At 33.5% G+C, this 19,258-nt stretch overlaps 1 protein-coding gene across 1 annotated transcript in view; it reads right to left on the bottom strand.

Moving 5' to 3' along the window:
• Meltrin (disintegrin and metalloproteinase domain-containing protein meltrin) overlaps window positions 1–19,258 on the bottom strand; it is a 223,695-nt gene that overhangs the window by 21,823 nt on the left and 182,614 nt on the right. Inside the window, 4 exon segments of the mRNA XM_072542743.1 lie at window positions 129–261; window positions 7,493–7,688; window positions 8,020–8,221; window positions 8,284–8,597. Coding sequence (XP_072398844.1) covers window positions 129–261; window positions 7,493–7,688; window positions 8,020–8,221; window positions 8,284–8,597 — 845 coding nt within the window.

The raw sequence follows: 19,258 nt of genomic DNA on the forward strand, positions 1-19,258 counted from the left end.
TTTCTATATCGGGGCGAGGTTTATTAGTATCGTGTGGGACGTTCATTGAAACGGTAGGGATGGGGGTGGGGTTTTTACAAGGTCTACCGACACCACTAAAAGCATGCTGTATCCATTTGGGTACATACGTTGAGGGAGCTGATTTTCGGCGGCCGAAATGGAGGTTATGTCGAACGTAGTACAGGAGGAATGCAGATATCGCTACCAGAGGCACTATTCCCAGGAAGATTATGAAGATCGCTGCTACTATGCCTTGACGAGCTAAAAAAGAGAACACATAATTATAGTGTAAAAATAACATCAAATATTAATACTAAAAATGATATAATCCGTTCTAATGTCCGTTTTGAAAGGTATATACTAAAATTAAATAGCATAAATTACATCGCTTTAACATCACCCTAAAATATATCCGATTAGTAAAAGCAACAAAGCACACGTTGATTCGTCAACAACAACTGTCAGAATGAAAAATAAACTCACTAAGAACGTTTCGATAGTCAAAGGATTAAAGTAATGAGATATATTGGCATCAAAACTATTCAACCTGTCTTTCAAATATGTAATAAGACAGTTGAATAAAAAAAGGTAATCTCCTAACAAATAAATCACTACAGATTGCCGCCTATACCGATGACATCAGCATTATGACTCGTAGAACGTTTCTCTATACAACGTTAACAGAAGACTGCAAATGTCTTTTCGAGTTTCCTTGTGTTTGGCATTCCCAATTTCATGTTTAATTCAGCAGTAAGTGTATTATACAATTCAATATTCAATAGACTTTGAATAGATCTTTAAACCTTTTAAACTCTTACTTTTGTAGTAGAGGTTGTGGGTGCTCTACCTGCTTGTTCGTCTGCTCAGACTCTGTATCACATTTAAACTCACAATACCAGCCTTTGACGACTCCGTATGATACTGCAGATTTCCGGAACGTATTCACCAAATCTTTATGAATTTGCGCTGAAGTTCAACTCTTATAATCCACCACTCGTTACTCGATAAGACTCATTTTGATTCCGAGATGTGTAATTTTCGATTGCAAGTCTATATTATGTAACAAGTTACAATGCGATATGAAGATAAACATTTGTATTGATTCATAAATGGATCACGGGTGGCAAAACAGGATCATCCTGGTATCATTAAATATTAAGGTAACGAACAGCGTTGTAGGTAAATTACTATGGTAAAACTCATCGGAATGACATGTAAATATATATAGTAGTAAGTACATCTAACCCTGAGAAGAGCCACGCGAGAATTTGTTGGAAAAACAAAACATTTTAATTTTTTTGTTAAACTACGTCACTGACTCTAGCTGTAAAGCAGCAGCTACAGCTTTACCTCGGGTGCATTAATTATTTTGTAAATTTCATGGTTATCTATTTACGATGAATATGTTATACGATATAATAGGTTGACTCAGTTGATTTTCAATTTTTGTATGAGAGCTTCAAGTCTGATTTTCAAGACCTTTTAGAAAAGCGTCTTAGTGGGCACCTTTATAAGACTATAGAGAAAGCGGTAACGCTCTCCAGACTATACAGAAAGTAATATTTTGTTGTATTATTTTTTTTTTAATTTTTAATTCTTTAATTAGAAAATTGTAACTACAAACTATAATTGATCATCATACCAATATTAATATTGTTAATTAATTTATTTTCAAGCTTAAGGCGATCACTTTGTTTCAAAATAACTTCCTTTATTATTGCGCAAGACAGTGAAAGTTAACACAATATTGACGTTTTTATCTGGATAATCAACCTTTATACTTTCATTGACTTCTTTTTACTGTATTATCTTATTATAAACATACGTTTTGTTAAAAATACGCAGCTATTACAGCCTTGCTCACTTAATACTGCTTTAGATATCTGAATATTCTACTCACGTTTTTAGTTGTCTGGAAAAAAGCGTAAGACTAAGAAAAGAAGAACAAAATGATCAATTAAACGCAAATTTAATACTGTTATTACTGTTATTATTACCAAGTGGAATCTACGTACTCAATTTTAACACTTTAACTGCCAGGTAAATTCAGAGTAAATTTTGTACCGAGTCTACTGGGCCAAAATATTTTTTTCTTCTTAATTACTCTATTTGTGTTTGTTTTTAGCAAAAATCATAAAATCAGATTTGATTTTTGGTTATTTTTGTAAAAATTGCTGTGTCCTCATATGGTGCATGCGATCTGCGATTGTGAAATTGTTACTAATGTCTAGTTGCAGGCCAAGTGTACCACAGAAGGACACTGAAGGCCAAATATCTCTCCAGTAAGAGATTGACACGTGTAAGATATTTCAGTTTGTTATTTACTTCCGATGGGAGCGTATCGTATCGTATATTGAAAAAAGTTAATATGGCGCACAATAAATAACAAACAACTCATGATGATGTTTATTAGGTTGAAAACGTTTTGATAAATTTTTAATATTTTTGCAAATTTCCTTATTTTATATTTATACAGAGTGGTTTATTATACACCGGATTCGGAATTTCCTATTGTCCGGTATACAGAGATTTCGAAAAATTGGAAAAATAACACTTTGGTTTTTTTATTAATGAAAATTCTGGATACTATTGCAAATTTACAATTTTGGTTTGTTTTTTTTATATTCTGATAATATAGCATTTTAATATTTTATAGAGAGCGTTTTTAAAGTTCTGGTTACCTTTTAGCAAAAAGCCTAATAAAACACTCAGGGTTAATAGTTTATTAACAAATAGATATTAATGTGGTAAAGTTTTGTTACGATTTTTTAACTTTTTAATGCTGTAGATTTGTTAAATATTATTTGGAACTTTTGGTTGTACAAGGCGATTCAAAAACCCTTCAAACATTGTGTTACAACGTGTTAACTCTTCATTTTGTTGTTTATCTATTTACTTATTATCTATTACTTAACTTTTTGACTGTTTAAATTTGTTAATTATTATTTTGAACATTTTGTTGTACAGGGCGATCCAAAACTTTTGAAACATTGCGTTACAACGTGTTAACTTCTCATATTGTTGTTTATGTATTCATTTATTGTTGTAATGGCTTTTATATTCATAGCAAAAAGTTGCTTCAACAGTGGACGCATAAAATAAAACACAAAAACTAGGAAGATTTATTAAAATTACATAAAATATTTTAGGTTTACTTCGTTGTTCCGTATTTTTCGGGTTCTTCACTCGGATTTAAAAGAGTCTGCATGGTAATTAAGATTCTTCGAAATTCCTTTCAATGAATCAACCAAAATCAAATCATTCTAAAGAGCCATGATCAAGTCAGTCAAATTTAAGATTAAATAAATAAAGATGGAACGCTATGGAGATACCCAATGAACATTGCCTCGGTAAAGAATATTCCACCATTAACTTATTTTTGTTTATATAATGAAATCGAACGTTTGGGAGTCGAGAGTTATCTCGATCTAGACATTTTTGGTTTTAAGCGGGCGAACAGTTTGGTTCGCCCGACTTCTGGGGCATTTTTGAACCCATTGCAGATTTATTGTATGTTACATTAACACTAGTCTCTTAAATTTACCATTTCCCTGGTCATTTGACTTTCTTTATGAACCTTACGAGGTTTGTTCAAAAAGAAACCTATTTTTTATTTTTCTCAAAAAAATTACTTATTTTTTGTTAGGCTAAGTAATTTTTATCTCCTCTATTATAGCAAACATCCGCCCTTTCATGTTTTTTTTTTAGTTTTTGGAAACAAAAAAGTCGCATAGGGCCAAGTCCTGTGAATAAGGTGGCTGTTGTAATGTTCTTTATCGTGGTGCCATACCTATTGAAGATACAGAATTCCGGGAGTCTTTTCGAATTATTGACCGTAACTCTTCACTTCCTCCTCTATTGTTGACATGAGGGGGCGTTCAGGGAGGGCATCATCGTTAAAATATTCCAAATCGAAGAACATATATACATATATAAATATTTTGACACTTTTTTTCAATAACGTAAAAGAATGTTGAACATTTATATACGTCAAAACAAACTGAAATGCCAAATGGACGATAATGTCATATGACATATCAAGTCATATTGAAGTATGTATCAAGATACCAAAACATAAAAACTGAAAATCGAAAGTAAGTAGTCTGCGAATTTGAAAATTCATTTTTTTTTATAAACTTCGTATCTCGGCCGATAATAAAGAATTTTTGTCGCAAGTGGTCAGTTTTTGATTTGAATCGAAGTACTGTAACAATGACGAATCTTGCAAACTTCGTTTATTATTAGAGGAAAATTAAACATCAGCAACATAACTACATACACCTGATGTAGTTAAAAAATATTCAAAAAATCACTTCCTGGGGTTTTTCTTCTATGTTTTAATTGTATTGATTTTGAAAACAATTTGGATACAGTATTAAAGATTTTTTCCTTCTATCAATTTGCTTATTGATTTTTGTTTTGATTATAAATACTTACAATATTTTGTTAGCTTTCCCTTTCTCTGTCAGACATTTTTATTGATAATTTCCCAATTGATGCAATTCTTTGTTTGGAAAAGTATTTATTGCTTAGTTAAATATGTTATTATTCTTAATACGGTCATATTATTACTTATTTAACTATTTATTTCATTGTTTATCTTCCTTATCATTGTTGCTATCTTCTTTAAATTTCCCACGTTAAAATTGGCACTCTATTCATATTTTATAAAAGCTACAGGCTGAGAACCACATGCCTGTGGGAAAATTATTGATTTTAATCCCAAAACACTTGCTTAGAACGCAAAGAAATATTTAAACCAGCAGTCGCAACGGGCAAACAGTTTTTACCGAGACAATGATTGCAATCCACGTCTCGCAACTTTATTTCTTTACTTCGTACTAAGACGAATAGCTAAATTGAGCTCTATATGCGCAAAAGATCCTCGTATGCAAATTTGGATACCGTATTATGCAGTGTAGCACGGTCACCAGCCCGTTAATTCAACTGTACACCTGAGTATCCCGGTACCCACACCAAGTTGACCTTGGAGCTAACTCTTTCAGGGCATTTGGAGACACATCAAAGCAAGCTAACATTGTGAAGACCTCAGCCTGAAAATTTGATGTACAGGAATCGACTTCCAGTCGGTTTATTTTGATTTTGATAACATCTACGTGGTACATTTTACGCTAAAGGATTAAATAAGTATAAGCTTTAAGGCACATTGATCTAGAACAGAAAACAATGCTTTGTTAAAAATAAAGAAACCAGGAGAGCTTTTTGTTAACTGAAAAAAAAAAGGAAAAGATTTAAATTATATTTTTTAAACATTTAATAATGAAGTCACAAAAATGAGTATTGTTAGTAAAAACAAGCAGAAAAAGCATATTAAATGTAAACATTAAAAGTTAGAGACAATTTTATACTTAGATTAATATTATTATTGTTATATTAGAACATAAGAAGTGAGTTAAATGCAAACTTTTATTAAACGTAAACAAATTTTTGTCCCCTACACATATTAAAAATAAGACATGTATAACAATAGATATCTTATTTTGATATGAACCTGGTGACCCTAAATCTAGAGAGAACTCCAACCAAAAAAATCATTTATATACAATTATTAATATTTTGGGAAGGTAGTAGTTTTGGCACTTACTCAATCAACATCTTCTTCTTTTACTTATGACGCCTTATTGGCTTTGGGCGTAATCACTGCTCTGCCACTGACCCAAATTCATCAAAAACTGGAGAACCTTTCACAGGAATACATTGTAGACCATCATAATAGCAGATGGTGCTTCAGTTGAAAATATTGTAACCAATAATTATTTAAACAGCTACAGCTCGCCGATTATTACATAACTCGTGAGCGTGAGGCTCGCAATAAAACTTTTAAAAGTCGAGTTACCGGCTCCCACTGTGTATAAAAGTTTCATCTATTACAGTAGGTAAGATCTCGGAATATTGGAGCTAAAGGTCAGAGTAACAAATGAAAACTCCACCAGTCTACCAAAGATTAAGCCTCTGAACGGGGTAGAGTGTTAATTTTTTCACAGCAACAAATTTCTAGATTTGTAAATAGATTTTCACCCCTCAAGCCAGTCACAGTCATAAGTTAAACAGGAGTGTAGAGAAGTTAATTGTGAGCATGATCATGAATTTAATAATTTGATACGTATAGGAAATTATATGCTAGGAAAAACATCTAGTAAAGGTAAACATGGAGTGTAAAACTTGATGGTGGAGTGATAAAGTGCAACACAAGGTTATGTAGAAGAAAGAGATATGCCAGGACTAAAAGAGGTGAAGAAAATGATATACATAAGGTAGTAAAGAGGAAAGCAAAGTCGCTGTAGCTACTGCTAAGGAAAGATCGCTGTATGATGAGTTAGAAACATCCGAGAGAATGAAAAGGTTGCTAAAACAAGTGACAAGTCAAGACAACTAAATGAAGAACAGCAGAGGAGAGCCAGAGGATGCGGGACCCCAAATCTGGGATATGGAGGTTGTCGAGACGGGAGAATGCAATACCGGAGATAACAGGATAATATTAGGTTGTTCAGGCTTTAAATGGGATGAAGAATAGTAAGGCGGTAGGACCTGATGGAATACCTGTGGAGGTTTTGAAGACTCTAGGAGAAAAAGGGGTTGATGTTTTATGGCAAATCATGAGTACTGAGATTATTGGTATAGCTATAACTGGTGTCAAGGTGTGATGAAGTTGATCTTTTAGTCCGAATAATCTAGATTATTGTCACACCACTTTAAAATAATAGAAATATCTGATAAGAACACAAGAATTGATACCCTCATCTGTTAGCGATTAAGTTCTTCTAGCTCGTTATGATGAATACATGTACTCCGGCGGGTAATGGCAGTTGCGGATCCTTTAGCGAGATAGAGTGCATTGAGCGGAAACTGCTATTTTTCCAATCGATTCCTGTCCCAACTCAACAACGGTGTGTTGAACTGGGTATATCCCAGTGTTGACAGATGGAATTACTTGAGACCTCCCTATTATAATTTTCGAGTCTTTTCTTGTCTTTTCCTCTTATAATGGAACTTATATTGTCTTATCAAAAGTAATAACAATGCGGGACTATGCAGAACAACATATTTCGATGTAACAATGACAGTTAACCAAAACTGCTCAGATTGTAGTAAGTTAAATTAAAATTGGAAAAAGGCGTATAAGATCGGCTATCTTTTAAAACCACTCTAAATATTACTAAAAATAATAATAAAATTGTCTTCTTAAAACTCGTTCGACGCTAAGAAGCAAAAAAATGATACAAAATTAATATACAAATTAGATGAGTATTTTTGATAAAAGGCCCGCGTTAAGAAATAGTTCTATTTGATACTAGTAGTAGATTATAAGTTTTCGAATCATATTTACTCAAATCCTTTGTAATAAGATTCTTAATAGGATGTTCTGGCGAACAACAAAACGGAATGAGACATTTAACATTGATGCCAGATCGGAAGTACTTTTCGGCAGCTTTGTTAGTGACCTGACAAATCTTTTTCTTAAGATACTGACCATTAGGATCCGCAGCGGGACCGCTGTCCAGTGAGCCGCCGGGTCCGGGATAATCGCAGGTAGGGGGAGCGAAGCCGTCTTTGCAGTGGCAATGACCTTTGTTGTTGCACCATCCGTTGCCGTTGCAGTCGTCGGGGCAGTGGGGGCCTTGTTTTCTTAAACTCGAGACCGACATGCATTTTTGGTTGACGCACATCTGAAAATATTAATTCCGTTATATTTAAATTGTTTTTGAGAAACTCGCACCTTAGAAAAGTGCGTGGTTATCATTAAAGCAGTAGTTGCAAATATGCAACAGGTGCAAAATTCGATACCGATATAAGTATGGAACAACTTGGTTTTAGATAAGGCTGGACCAGACTCACCGCAATTTTTTTTTGCAAATCTTGTTTTTTTCGAAAAAAGCGTAGGTATAATTTTTTTTAAGATGGTTGTAGGTATATTTTTTTTATTTTGTGTATTTTATAAAAAAATATATTCCTATCCCAATCCTAACCTATCCCAATTTATAAATAAAACCAACTTACCTTTCCCTTTCCGCAAAGAGCACCGTCAGGCGTAAGACCTGGATCGACCTGATTGATTCCTAAATCTACAATGGCAGTTCTACAAGGAATGATCAATCCCTTTTTGTTGATGAAAGTGTGCGACAGCATCGCTACAGACTCCATTCCGAATTCCAACTTTTCGTTGAGATGTTCACAATGTAACATTCCACACAAGACGCTCCTGCGAAAAATAGCATTGTACAGTAAAAGTAGGTAAACGGTGAGATTCTATTACAAACTTACTCGTTTTCGCATTTAAAAAATGTCTGCGTCAGCTTGTCGTATCCACAGTTCCCGTGTCTAGTGCCTTTCGTGTTCATCATGTAGCACTGGTCGTCGCTGGATTTCCCCGTCTCTCCCCAAAGCAGTTTGCATTGATCGGATCTGGTGCTGCAGAAACCATGGTAACAGAAAGCTTTACCGTCATCACAGACTTCTGTATCTAGCTTGTAGTTATCTTCGGGACAGTATTCGGACTGTCCTGTGCAGTATTCCGGAAGATCGCATTCGTAATCGGCCGATCTGCATAGAGTTCCTGCACCTTTTGGTAGGCAAGTCTGAAAAATAAAATGGAATTCACGTCAATATGATTATAAAGGGGTTTTTTTAGGGGTATAGAATTTTGAAATGGAATAAAACAAAGATGCTTTTTATAAATTGACACAAAATTGACTTTATTCGGAATATAATCTTTTGGCAGTATAATTTAAGCGTATTAATTAAACCTCGTATCATAAAGGTTGTCTGTTTCCGTGTCTGCTAATTACCATTTGATAATTAAGTCGAAAATAGATGTGACAAAAACTGGTAAGATAAATCCAAATTACTTTTAAATTGCTTATAGTTCGGGCGCTTGATTAGAAATAATGAAGGACACCTAGTGACTGCTATGATTGTTGGTTCTTGCTAAAATGATCCAACAAAATGCAGGTCCGCAAACACCTAACGAGGTACTGTTAATACAACAAAATAGTACCCTCTTTCACTAAAATTATGCAAGGTCCCCGAATGAACAGATGCTGTACACGGCATGGAAACAGACGGAAATGGAGAAAATTTACGCTACGGATAGAGTAAATCAGCTCCAACTCCAGTTAGATAATTTACAAAAATTAAATGAAAGCTTGCAGTTAAAATTTGCAGATCTAGAGAAAAACTTGTCCAAAGAGAAAGAACCTAAGAATGAGGAATTTCATACTGACGAGGAGGAATTAGCTGTGGAGACAGAGTGGATAAGTGTCAAAAACTTCAAAAAACATAAAATGTATACATCATTGACCCCACCACAAAAAGAGTCATATGTCCAACAAAGAGAAGAAAAAACTAGAAAAACACAAATCCCACCTCCAATAATTGTGGAGAGTATTGCCGAATTTAGGCAATTTCATGAATTAGTCAGACTACATACTGCTAAATTTCAGATAAAAGTACTTGGAGACAAGAGCGCTAAAATTAATGTCGATAGTGAAGAAGACTTCAGAAAATTAACGAAAAAGTTGAGTGAAGTAAATTATCTATGGCATGAAAATGTCCATTCCGAATTTACATGGTCAGCAAACCTGATAAATATGGAATGAAAGTAATGATGATAAATGATTCGCCGATATGATAAAAGACATTGTATACGCTGAATGCCATTCCATACGTTGGAAAAGTTGATGTTGAGAATAATGAGTAGGTTTCTACATATTATGTGATGTTATGTTATGATAACTGGTTCACGTCAATACCTCTAAGTGAGCAAATGTTGGAACAGTATCAGCTAACAATTCTTGGAAAGTTGCGAAAAAATAAACGGGAAATACCTCCGAAATTTACACAAAAAAAAAGAGATAGGCACATCTATATTTGCTTTCGATAGAAACAAAACGCTAGTTTCGTACAATCCAAAGGAAAATAAAGTGGTACTACTTTTATCAACTTTGCATCCTGATTCATCACTTAATACCTTGACCGGAAAACCAAACCTTGTACATTCCTACAATGAAACAAAGGGTGGCACAGACACTTTTGATCAGATGTGCCACTCTTACACGACTTCCCATAAAACTAGACGCTGGCCTCTCAGAATGCTATGGTTATATTTTCACTTGCAAATCCCCAATGGAAAGATGACCGAAAACACGATAGAAAAACATTTTTAAAAGAACTTTCAACTGCATTAATTGAACCGCACAGGGAAAGACTACAAGTTACCAATTTGCCAACAACACTGCGTGTAAATATTAGGAGTTAATGTACATCAAAGAGATAATTTTGATGTTAGTTTGCCTAAAAAGGTTAGATGCTGCTTTTGTCCTCGTGGAAAGGATCGAAAAACGAGTTCTGCTTGTTCGTTGTGCCACAAACAGTACTGTTTAGAACATCGAGCTCAATTATGTTATGTAGGGATGGGAAAAACCTACCGGTTTTAACAGAAAACCGGTTTTTTTACTTCGCAATAACCGGTTTTATCGGTTGTTTTTTTGTCCTGGTTATAACCGGTTTTTTATTTTTAAAGTAAAAACCGGTTATTAGGTTTTTACCGTGATTAGGATTAGGTTAGGTATTATTTTGGATACCAATCATAATTATTATTCACAAGTAATTATTCCATAAAAACCATAATTCAAATTTTATTTTATTTTATAAATACAGAAACAAACTGAAAGTGCAAACTCACATCAGCCAGAAACAATTAAGTTTTGTTATAATATTTCGTTGAAAGGGTATTTGTAGTCGTAATATTTACATAAGAAGCGATCGGGTACATCATCTATTTTTCACACTTGACTCTTGATATTGAACGTGGGAGAATGGCTTTTTCTGATTACCAAAAATAATGTTCTGACTATGAATATCGAATTACCGATTACGAATACGAATCTCCAAGGATTTCTGTACGTTTTAAAAACGATACACCCATACAGGAAGTATTAAATGAGTTAAAATGTATCTGTTATACAAATATACAAACGTGTTAAAAGTAATACATGATAAATTTTTTTTGATGGTAGTAAAAATAAAAGATGAATTGCATTATCCATCCAATTTATTTTTAAGTAAAATAGTTGATATTATTTTTTTTTTAAATCCCATTTGAAAGAGTCTGAGAAATTTTTTATAAGTTGAAATGGTTGGGGTGGGGAATTTTTTGGGTTTGGGAGGAGAGGAAAATTGGTGGGTATTTTAGAAGATTATATTTTTAAATGGTAAATTAAATTTGCATCATTAATTAAATACAATAATTGCATATTATATTCTACACTCATAATATATTCAATGACAATAGAACCTGAATTATTTTAGCGCTCTCTGTTGAGCAGTAGTATAATCATTTTGGTTTACTGTTCTCTACATCTGACTACTGAAATTTTATCGGCACTAAGCTTTTACGAACCCCCTGCTTTGCCATGCTACAATCACGGACCCGAGGTTCAAAAAACTATATCTGAATCTGTCTATGGCGGAGACAGTCACATCCAATTTAGGCTCGTAAGTTAGGACGTATCTTACCGAAATCGAAAACCTTTCTCCTTCCTGAATGAAGAAGCTAAAGTGAGTTTAAAATCAAACCCTCTTTGGTCTTCACACGATCTGGAGTTGGTGAACACTGGTTCCAGTTCTGATTGACTCTATATCTGCAGCAGCCTTTGCTGCCGAGATTAAGTGATCCGATTTCATTCTAGGAGCAGAACAGAACCTGTATGCCAGGCTTGGCTTTTATAGCTAAAAAGTACATGTCGTTGGTTGGAAGTTCGGTGGCATCAGAGAGACTGGTGTCATCATTGAATGATATTGTGTCAGATGAAAGAAGCCGCTTAACCGATCAACATATATATGAACGAGTTTTTCTCAATAGGCTTCATGAAAAATACTGGCCAACATAATGCTAAATCCATTTCATATAATATAACCTATTTTTAACCTTCTAACCTATACTTTTTTACTTCAAATATTACGTCATTCTACTTATAATATACTTTTATTGTATATTATTGTAATATGTATATATTAATCTTACGCTATATTATATTTAATAATAATCTATAAATATATAATAATAAAATAATAAATAAATATAATAATTAATAGAATAAAATGGTTTTATTAAAAATTGTGTTTTATGTATATTTATATTGATGTTCTTTCGATAGTACTAATTTTGATTATATTGATATATTGATATCGAGTCGAATGTAGTATCGCAAACTAAAGTGCATTGTAAATGTAACTTTGTAACCTATTTTATTAAAAAAAAAAACGAAAACCGGTTTTTGGAAAAACCGGTTTTTTTTGGCCGGTTATAACCGCCAGGTTAAACCGTAAGCAAAAAAAACCGGTATAACCGAAAACCGGTTTTTTGTCAAAAACCGCCATCCCTAATGTTATGTGTGTCAGAACCAAAGTTGAAGTGCCTGGCTAAGAGTAACAAATAATTATCCTGTAACAATATTTATGTTTTATTTTAGTTTAAAGGGTTTTTAAGAGACAAGTTTTATTTCATTGGAATTTAGTTTAATTTTTTTGGTCATATCTCCATATTTTTAAAAAAGTGTGATAAAAGACTAGTTTATGTTTTTTCACGTTTATCAGATCTAATGAGAAATGTTTTTTTAAATAAACATATTTTGAAAATAAGATATTGTTGTTTGTTGTTTTGTACTACATACAGCAGAAAAAATAAATACATAACATTTATTACAAAAAAAAAACAATTAGGATTTTCGTGACCCCACTGTGCAGTCTACGTTAGATGAACGAACTGTACTTACTGTTCTAGGGTTAAAATAACAGTGGCCGAGACATTTAGCAAAAAGAACTGACCATAGGTGGTCTACTAGAATTACACAAGAAAAGAACCCCGCAAATACTATATAAATATACGATTAAAAATGCCGAGATTAGGAAAGCACTTGGAGTAGTATTGGTTATAAAAATTAAAAAATCTAATATTTAGGCTAACTTAGATGAGTAAAACATAAAGACTATTTCATTGCATAACGAAATGCCAAAATCATGGGATGATATTTATCTAATACCTTGTTGAGTTACCAAGAAAAACAGCTTAAATTTTGACAAAAAATATTAAAAATTTTAAAATTTGGTGCTACCCGTAGGATACTAAAGATAAGATTTAGTTTTAGATATTGACAAATATACAGCCACAACCCGGATAAGAAAAGAACTGTTGCATCGACAATAAAAATAAAAAACTTTGAATATTTAGGCTACCATGGATGCGAAATTTCATACCACAAATGAACTCTGTATATCACCGGCAAATAAGTGAACTCTAATATCAAATAGGGCGATTCAACAAGAAGAAGAATAACGTTTCTTATAATAATTGAGAATGCATTACCAAAATTAAAATAAATATTTTTTTGGATACTCCCTTGTAGCACTGAATTGATCACAACCTTAACTTGTCGGTAGTTTGACTACGACTAAAAAATTCGAAGGACAAGTTCTTGGGAATTTTAATACATTTACATCTTGAACCAAATGTAGTTCTGGAAATTCCGCCACATATACGCAGTAAAACAAAGTTTTGGTATTTTTGGTAGTGGCTACTCGATAAAGACCCGTGTTAAATTTACATTGTAAGAAATTATTCGATGTACAAATTAGGTTATTTTTATGCATACATTTTTTGTTTTAAAAATCACAAAAAGTGATTTTTACTCAAAGTAATGTGTCAACTCTGAATGAGTAATCACTGTTTTTTTTGTTGTGTGCCATATCTCATATGAGAGATTTGAAATGTCGTTTTACAACAGTTTTGAAGATAACCTCATGTTGCCATTGTGTTGTACGTTACAGTCTTTAAAGGAGACGAGTTTTCCAAGGTTTGTGTTCCAGCCAGTGCTAGCTTCCACCCTCATTTTCTTATCCCTGGTCTTCGTCTCAGTTCTACTCTCAGAAATTTTAGTAGGTCCAGTTCCCAACCTCAGAAATGTTAAGAAAAGTAATTTTAGTGCAAACCAGATAAAATTTTTGTGTTTGATTTTTAAAAAATTGTAATAATTAAAGTTATATATCTTGGGGCGTGGCCTTAGCTGTCATTTTATTTGTCCAATTTTTAAATAGAGATATATGACAGCTTGCTTTACTATTTTTGAGATTAATTTGTTTTAGGTTTTAGAAAAAGGTTAACCTTCGTGAATAGTTTTGTCTAAAAAGATATCTTATCTAATAGAACATATGTAAGTTTTTTCTTCTTTATTATTTTGATATAAATCTTATAACTATTTATATCGTAAGTGTTTATGTATTGTCTGATTTTGTAACTGTTTGTGTTGAGACGACAATAAATGTAACTTATTTCCCTAAATCATTTTTATTTACTTATTTTAGAAAAGTCTCCTAACCCCTTTTGTGTTTCTTTTTTAGGAAGGAAGAGCCTTTTTCCTTCATCCAGCAAGACAAGGATCCTGCGAAGCGGCGTCCTTATTTTAAATAGCTAGAGGCCTTTCTTGTTGTTTTGTTACCCACTTGTCTAGTTAACTAACTACCCACAGTTTCGTTTATTTTGCTTGTCCTATCTCTGTCCCAATAATTTCTGTCCCCAATTTTCAACCTCTTATAGCAATACCCTATGTGGTACGCAAATATTTCGTTACAAATTGGCGCCCAACGTGGGGCTCCAAATTGTAACGAAATATTTGCTTGTCCTATCTCTGCCCCAATAATTTCTGTCCCCAATTTTCAACCCCCTATAATACAAGATTAAGAAAATGAGTAAGGTTGTCGAAAAACGAAAGCTGAAAAAGCATGAACCATCGGTTATGCGAGAGGCGGTTGCTATGGTAATTGCTGGACAACTACTGAGAGAAGTAAGCAATTAAAAAGGTATTCCATATCAAACATTACACCGATACGTACAAAAACAAAAGAAATACTCAAGAATCAATCTATATGCAGCCAAGATATTATATACGACGTATTTTCGACAAAGAGCAGGAAGACATGTTAGCGAATTATATAATTGTTTGTGCTAAAATGTTTTATGGACTTTGGACGTTTTAGAATGCAGGCAACTAGCATACGAAATGGCTGAAGTCAACAACGTTGAGATGCCCAAAAGTTGGAAAATTGGGAAACTTGCTGGAAAAATTTATTTTTCTCAAAAATATGTTTTCCTTTCATAATTTGTAAAAAACTTTTAGTGTAAGCCCTGTATTATACGGGATTTAATGCAACATCAAGTAATATTAAAGGAAAATAAAGTGTTTTTAAACATTTTTAATAAACACGCTCCAAAAATAAATTTTAAATTGATAGTTACACTATAGTTACTTGGTAATTTTTCAATAACACGTTTTTTTTTCCACCCGTTTAATCTAATTTACGAACGTGTAGTCACTACCCAAAAAAGATTATGAAACATGTTATTGCAGTGTTTATCTATTATGAGATTATTGGTCGTAAAAGACTGGTTTGACCAAATTGGAATTTTTAAACTTGATAATGGTTATTCAAAAGTTAATTTGTTGTGCAAAAAATCCGATTATAATAATTATGTGCAGGAATTTCCAACAACGATGTGAACTTGATGATATTTAAAATAGATTAAATATTTTTCTTTTAGCTACTTTAGCATTTTTCAAGATGTAAGTTTTATCTTAGTGAGGCCCGCGTCTTGGGCGCCCACGGTTGTCAAATGACAACGTAATTGTTGTGTTTTTTATCTGTAGTACTCATAATTACATTGTTATTGTAAGATATTAAATTGGACTTAATATGATATATAAACATAAATAATATCTAAATGAATCTCATCATTTTAAATTTTTTTTTCTTGGTTCAGATTCGATATCGTTCCTTTATGAAGTTTCATGTTTTCTTGCTCATTCAAATTTTATGTAATAAACATAATTATGTATATACGTAAATATAAACAAAAATTGTAATAAATCTATTGATAAAATAGACAGTGTGTACAATCTACAACCACGGCGACCTCCCTTGGTACGTCAGGAATCCGATGGAGTTAGAACGAGCCAAAGCTCTGAGTGCACTTTGAGCTCCTGACTCCTGGTCGAGGAGTTTTTGTTTTGTTACCACTTGTGGCCCCAATTTGACATTGAGTGTGGTCATTCCTAATGTTTTTCATTTTTCAGCTACAACCTGGGCAGCGAACATAGCAACATAGGGTTCATCTCTATCAGTTTTAACTTTCATACCTCCAGTGACTAGAGATAGTTCCTCTTCCAGACAAATCAGTAACGTGAATGAATGTATCATTGAAACTGGCGAAATTGGGCTCTTAAATGGCACGAACTTCCAACATTGTCAGATTGAAAATTCATCACAATTTTGTAAAACAATCAATTTCGATGAAAAAAATTAAATCTCTCCTGAAAATTTGCGTGAGACAATTTTATACGATTTTAAAGCCTAACTAAATAACAATTTGTTGTTCGAGTTTATCTTGGTTTTCACGATAAATCACCAGACCCTAGTACCTGTTCACATATGGTTTGAAGAATTTATACGGGGAGGACATGAATGAATGTGTCATTGAAATTGGCGAAATTGAGTCCTTAAATGGCAATAGATAGTTGAACGTCTTCTTTGGGTTATTTTCCTTTTCTAGGGGCCATGTTTTAGACCTATTCTGGTATTAGGTTTGCAAAAGAAGGTAAATGATTTGTTCGGTTGATAGCGTCCCTCGCCTATCAGTTCCCAGTCTCCATTCACATCTATCGGCCGAGTCATCTGGTCGTAGACCTTTGGCAATGAGACTCCATCAAGCCGTATTGTTTTTGGTCTTCCTCGTTTTTTCGATTAGGTTTTTTCAGTAGACGATAGTCTGTTATTATCTTTACATGTCCTACCAAATAAGTTGTTTTGCTGTATTTCTTCTATAATACAGGTGGTTCTGCCCATGATATGTCTTCTTTCATTTGATAATACGTGTACATTCTAAATATGTCATCTGATCTGCGTCAAAAATCCATTTCCAGAACAAGGAGCTTTTGTTCCGTTTTTTCAGTGAGTTGTCGCATTTCACATTCATAAAATACAAGACCAGAGTAGTGAGTTTCGTGCGTCTTATCTTTTCCCTTTTATAATTCGTTCCATAAATTCGTTGTCCTCTTTCTCGCGTTAGTCGTCGTAATGAAATCATTCCTGTTCCTAGGCGTAATCCCGTTTCTATGAGCTGTATGTGTTTTAAGTCTATAAGTAGGGTGCTAACCTGGCTGTAGACCCCCTCCTCCCTTACCCGGGCTTGGAACTGGCAGCAGTTCTGTCGAGCGACTCGATCCACCCAAAGAACTACAGGCGGAACTCAACAAAAAGCAAATAGACTGGCAGGATGCCTTAATAAAACTATATGGCGAAACAGACACATTAACACTGAGATGAAGTTAAGAATTTATAAAGCCAGTGTAAGACCAATAATGACATATGCCTCAGAAAAAAGACCCGACACAGCCACAACGCAAAGGCTGCTGGAAACGGCAGAGATGAGAGTACTGAGAAGAATTACAGGAAATACCGTGAGAGATCGAAAGAGAAATGAAGACATTAGAAGAAAATGTAACGTAAAGTGTATAAATGAATAGACACAAAATAGAAAAAAAGAATGGAATAACCACATTAGCAGAATGTAGGAGACCTGTGTCGTCAAAATTGGAAAAGATTTTCAACTCCCCCTAAGCACATGTATTTCGTTTTTGTTGAATTAAAATTTAGACACTGTTGTGAATGTCTCTTTTCCACAAAATAAGACGGAAGGCAGAGTTCTGAATTGCTTGATTATAAAGACCCTAATTGATAAATCCTCGTCGAAAGAAGTACCAGTTCGAGGTTTGACGTAATTTTTAGATACTAAGTTTGAATAACTTTATTTCTTGAAGTACAGTTACAAAAGCTTTTGTTATAAATTCTTTTTGACAATGTACTAACTTAACTTGACTTTCCTATGTATTATGAAAAGATGCAAAATAAATTTACATAGAGCGCGAACTATATTTATATTAATCTGGCTAGAGTGCCTGTGGGTAGACTGTGCCTCACGGGATGTGAAAAGTGAACGCTTCGCTACCGCCCAAAACTGGCAATTTATAGGGAATTGAGTAACCTTCGCTTTCAACAGTTTTAACGAACTTTTTTAATGGACTTTTTGAATCGTCTTGTAAGCTCGAAACAATACAACATTATTTGTAAGCGATTTTAATAATCCTTTTTGAAGCATAAAAAATAAGGATGATTGATTATGTCCTCTTAGTACGCATTCAAAAGCAATAAAGAGTTATTATCGACCTGTTACAGGGAAACAGACTAGTATTGGGTAGTGTTTAAGTCCCTAAAATATCCCTAATATTTCCTCATTATTTTTGGTGCAATTATTTAAGAAATTTCGATATATCTCAAGTCAGATAAAACGAGTTTTTTATCTCGTCCGCTTTCCGTTGAAAACAGGTTGTTTCTTTTGGTATCTAAATACACGTCGATATTATTTTACCGCCAACTCTCCTCTTCTCAATATAAAAAACTCATATTTACAACCACAACTTATGAACGTTTTTTGTTTGAACCAACAACTTCCCTAATTCGTCACAAAAAACAAGTTATTTGTCTACCTAGAACTGGATCAACAATATTTATTCGTTCTCGGAACTCGTAAACGGGTCATAAATCTTTTAGTTTTATTGTTTTTATCATACTGCAGTTTCTTCGTAATGTATAAAAAAGTGGCTTTTTAGAACCCACCGTTTGGAGATATGTAAAGTTCGTTAAAAACGTTAAAATCCGTTACAATCGTTAAAAAGTTGGCTGTTATTTTCCCTATAAAAGGTTAAGCGGCATTAAGAGACTTCGCTCTCGGCCATCGTGCCAAACGTGACAGTAGTTACATAACAGACTCATCTCTCAGACTTCGTTACCGGTGCTTCTGCCAGACAGTAGCTACACACCAGACTCCTCTCTTAGTTTAGTGTTAATTGTTTCGACTAAGGATTATTTAACCCTAGTCTACATACTTAGCCAGTTCCAACGTCTGGTCCGCTTCTTGTATTGTAGAAATGAGACAATTCACAACAGGTAGAGAGGGTCAGATTAAATTACTTTTTGTATAATAAACGCCACTTACATTTTAGGTAATAAATAAATATTAAAGATCTATGCAAGGAAAATCAAACTGCCTAAAAGTCAAAATTTATGAGAGTAACCACCTTTTCAATCTTTTAGCGGTAAACACGTTTAGGTTTGAAAAAAACATAGAACA

This window comes from Diabrotica undecimpunctata, chromosome 9 (assembly GCF_040954645.1).
Source record: "Diabrotica undecimpunctata isolate CICGRU chromosome 9, icDiaUnde3, whole genome shotgun sequence".
NCBI classification, from domain to species: Eukaryota; Metazoa; Arthropoda; class Insecta; order Coleoptera; family Chrysomelidae; genus Diabrotica; species Diabrotica undecimpunctata.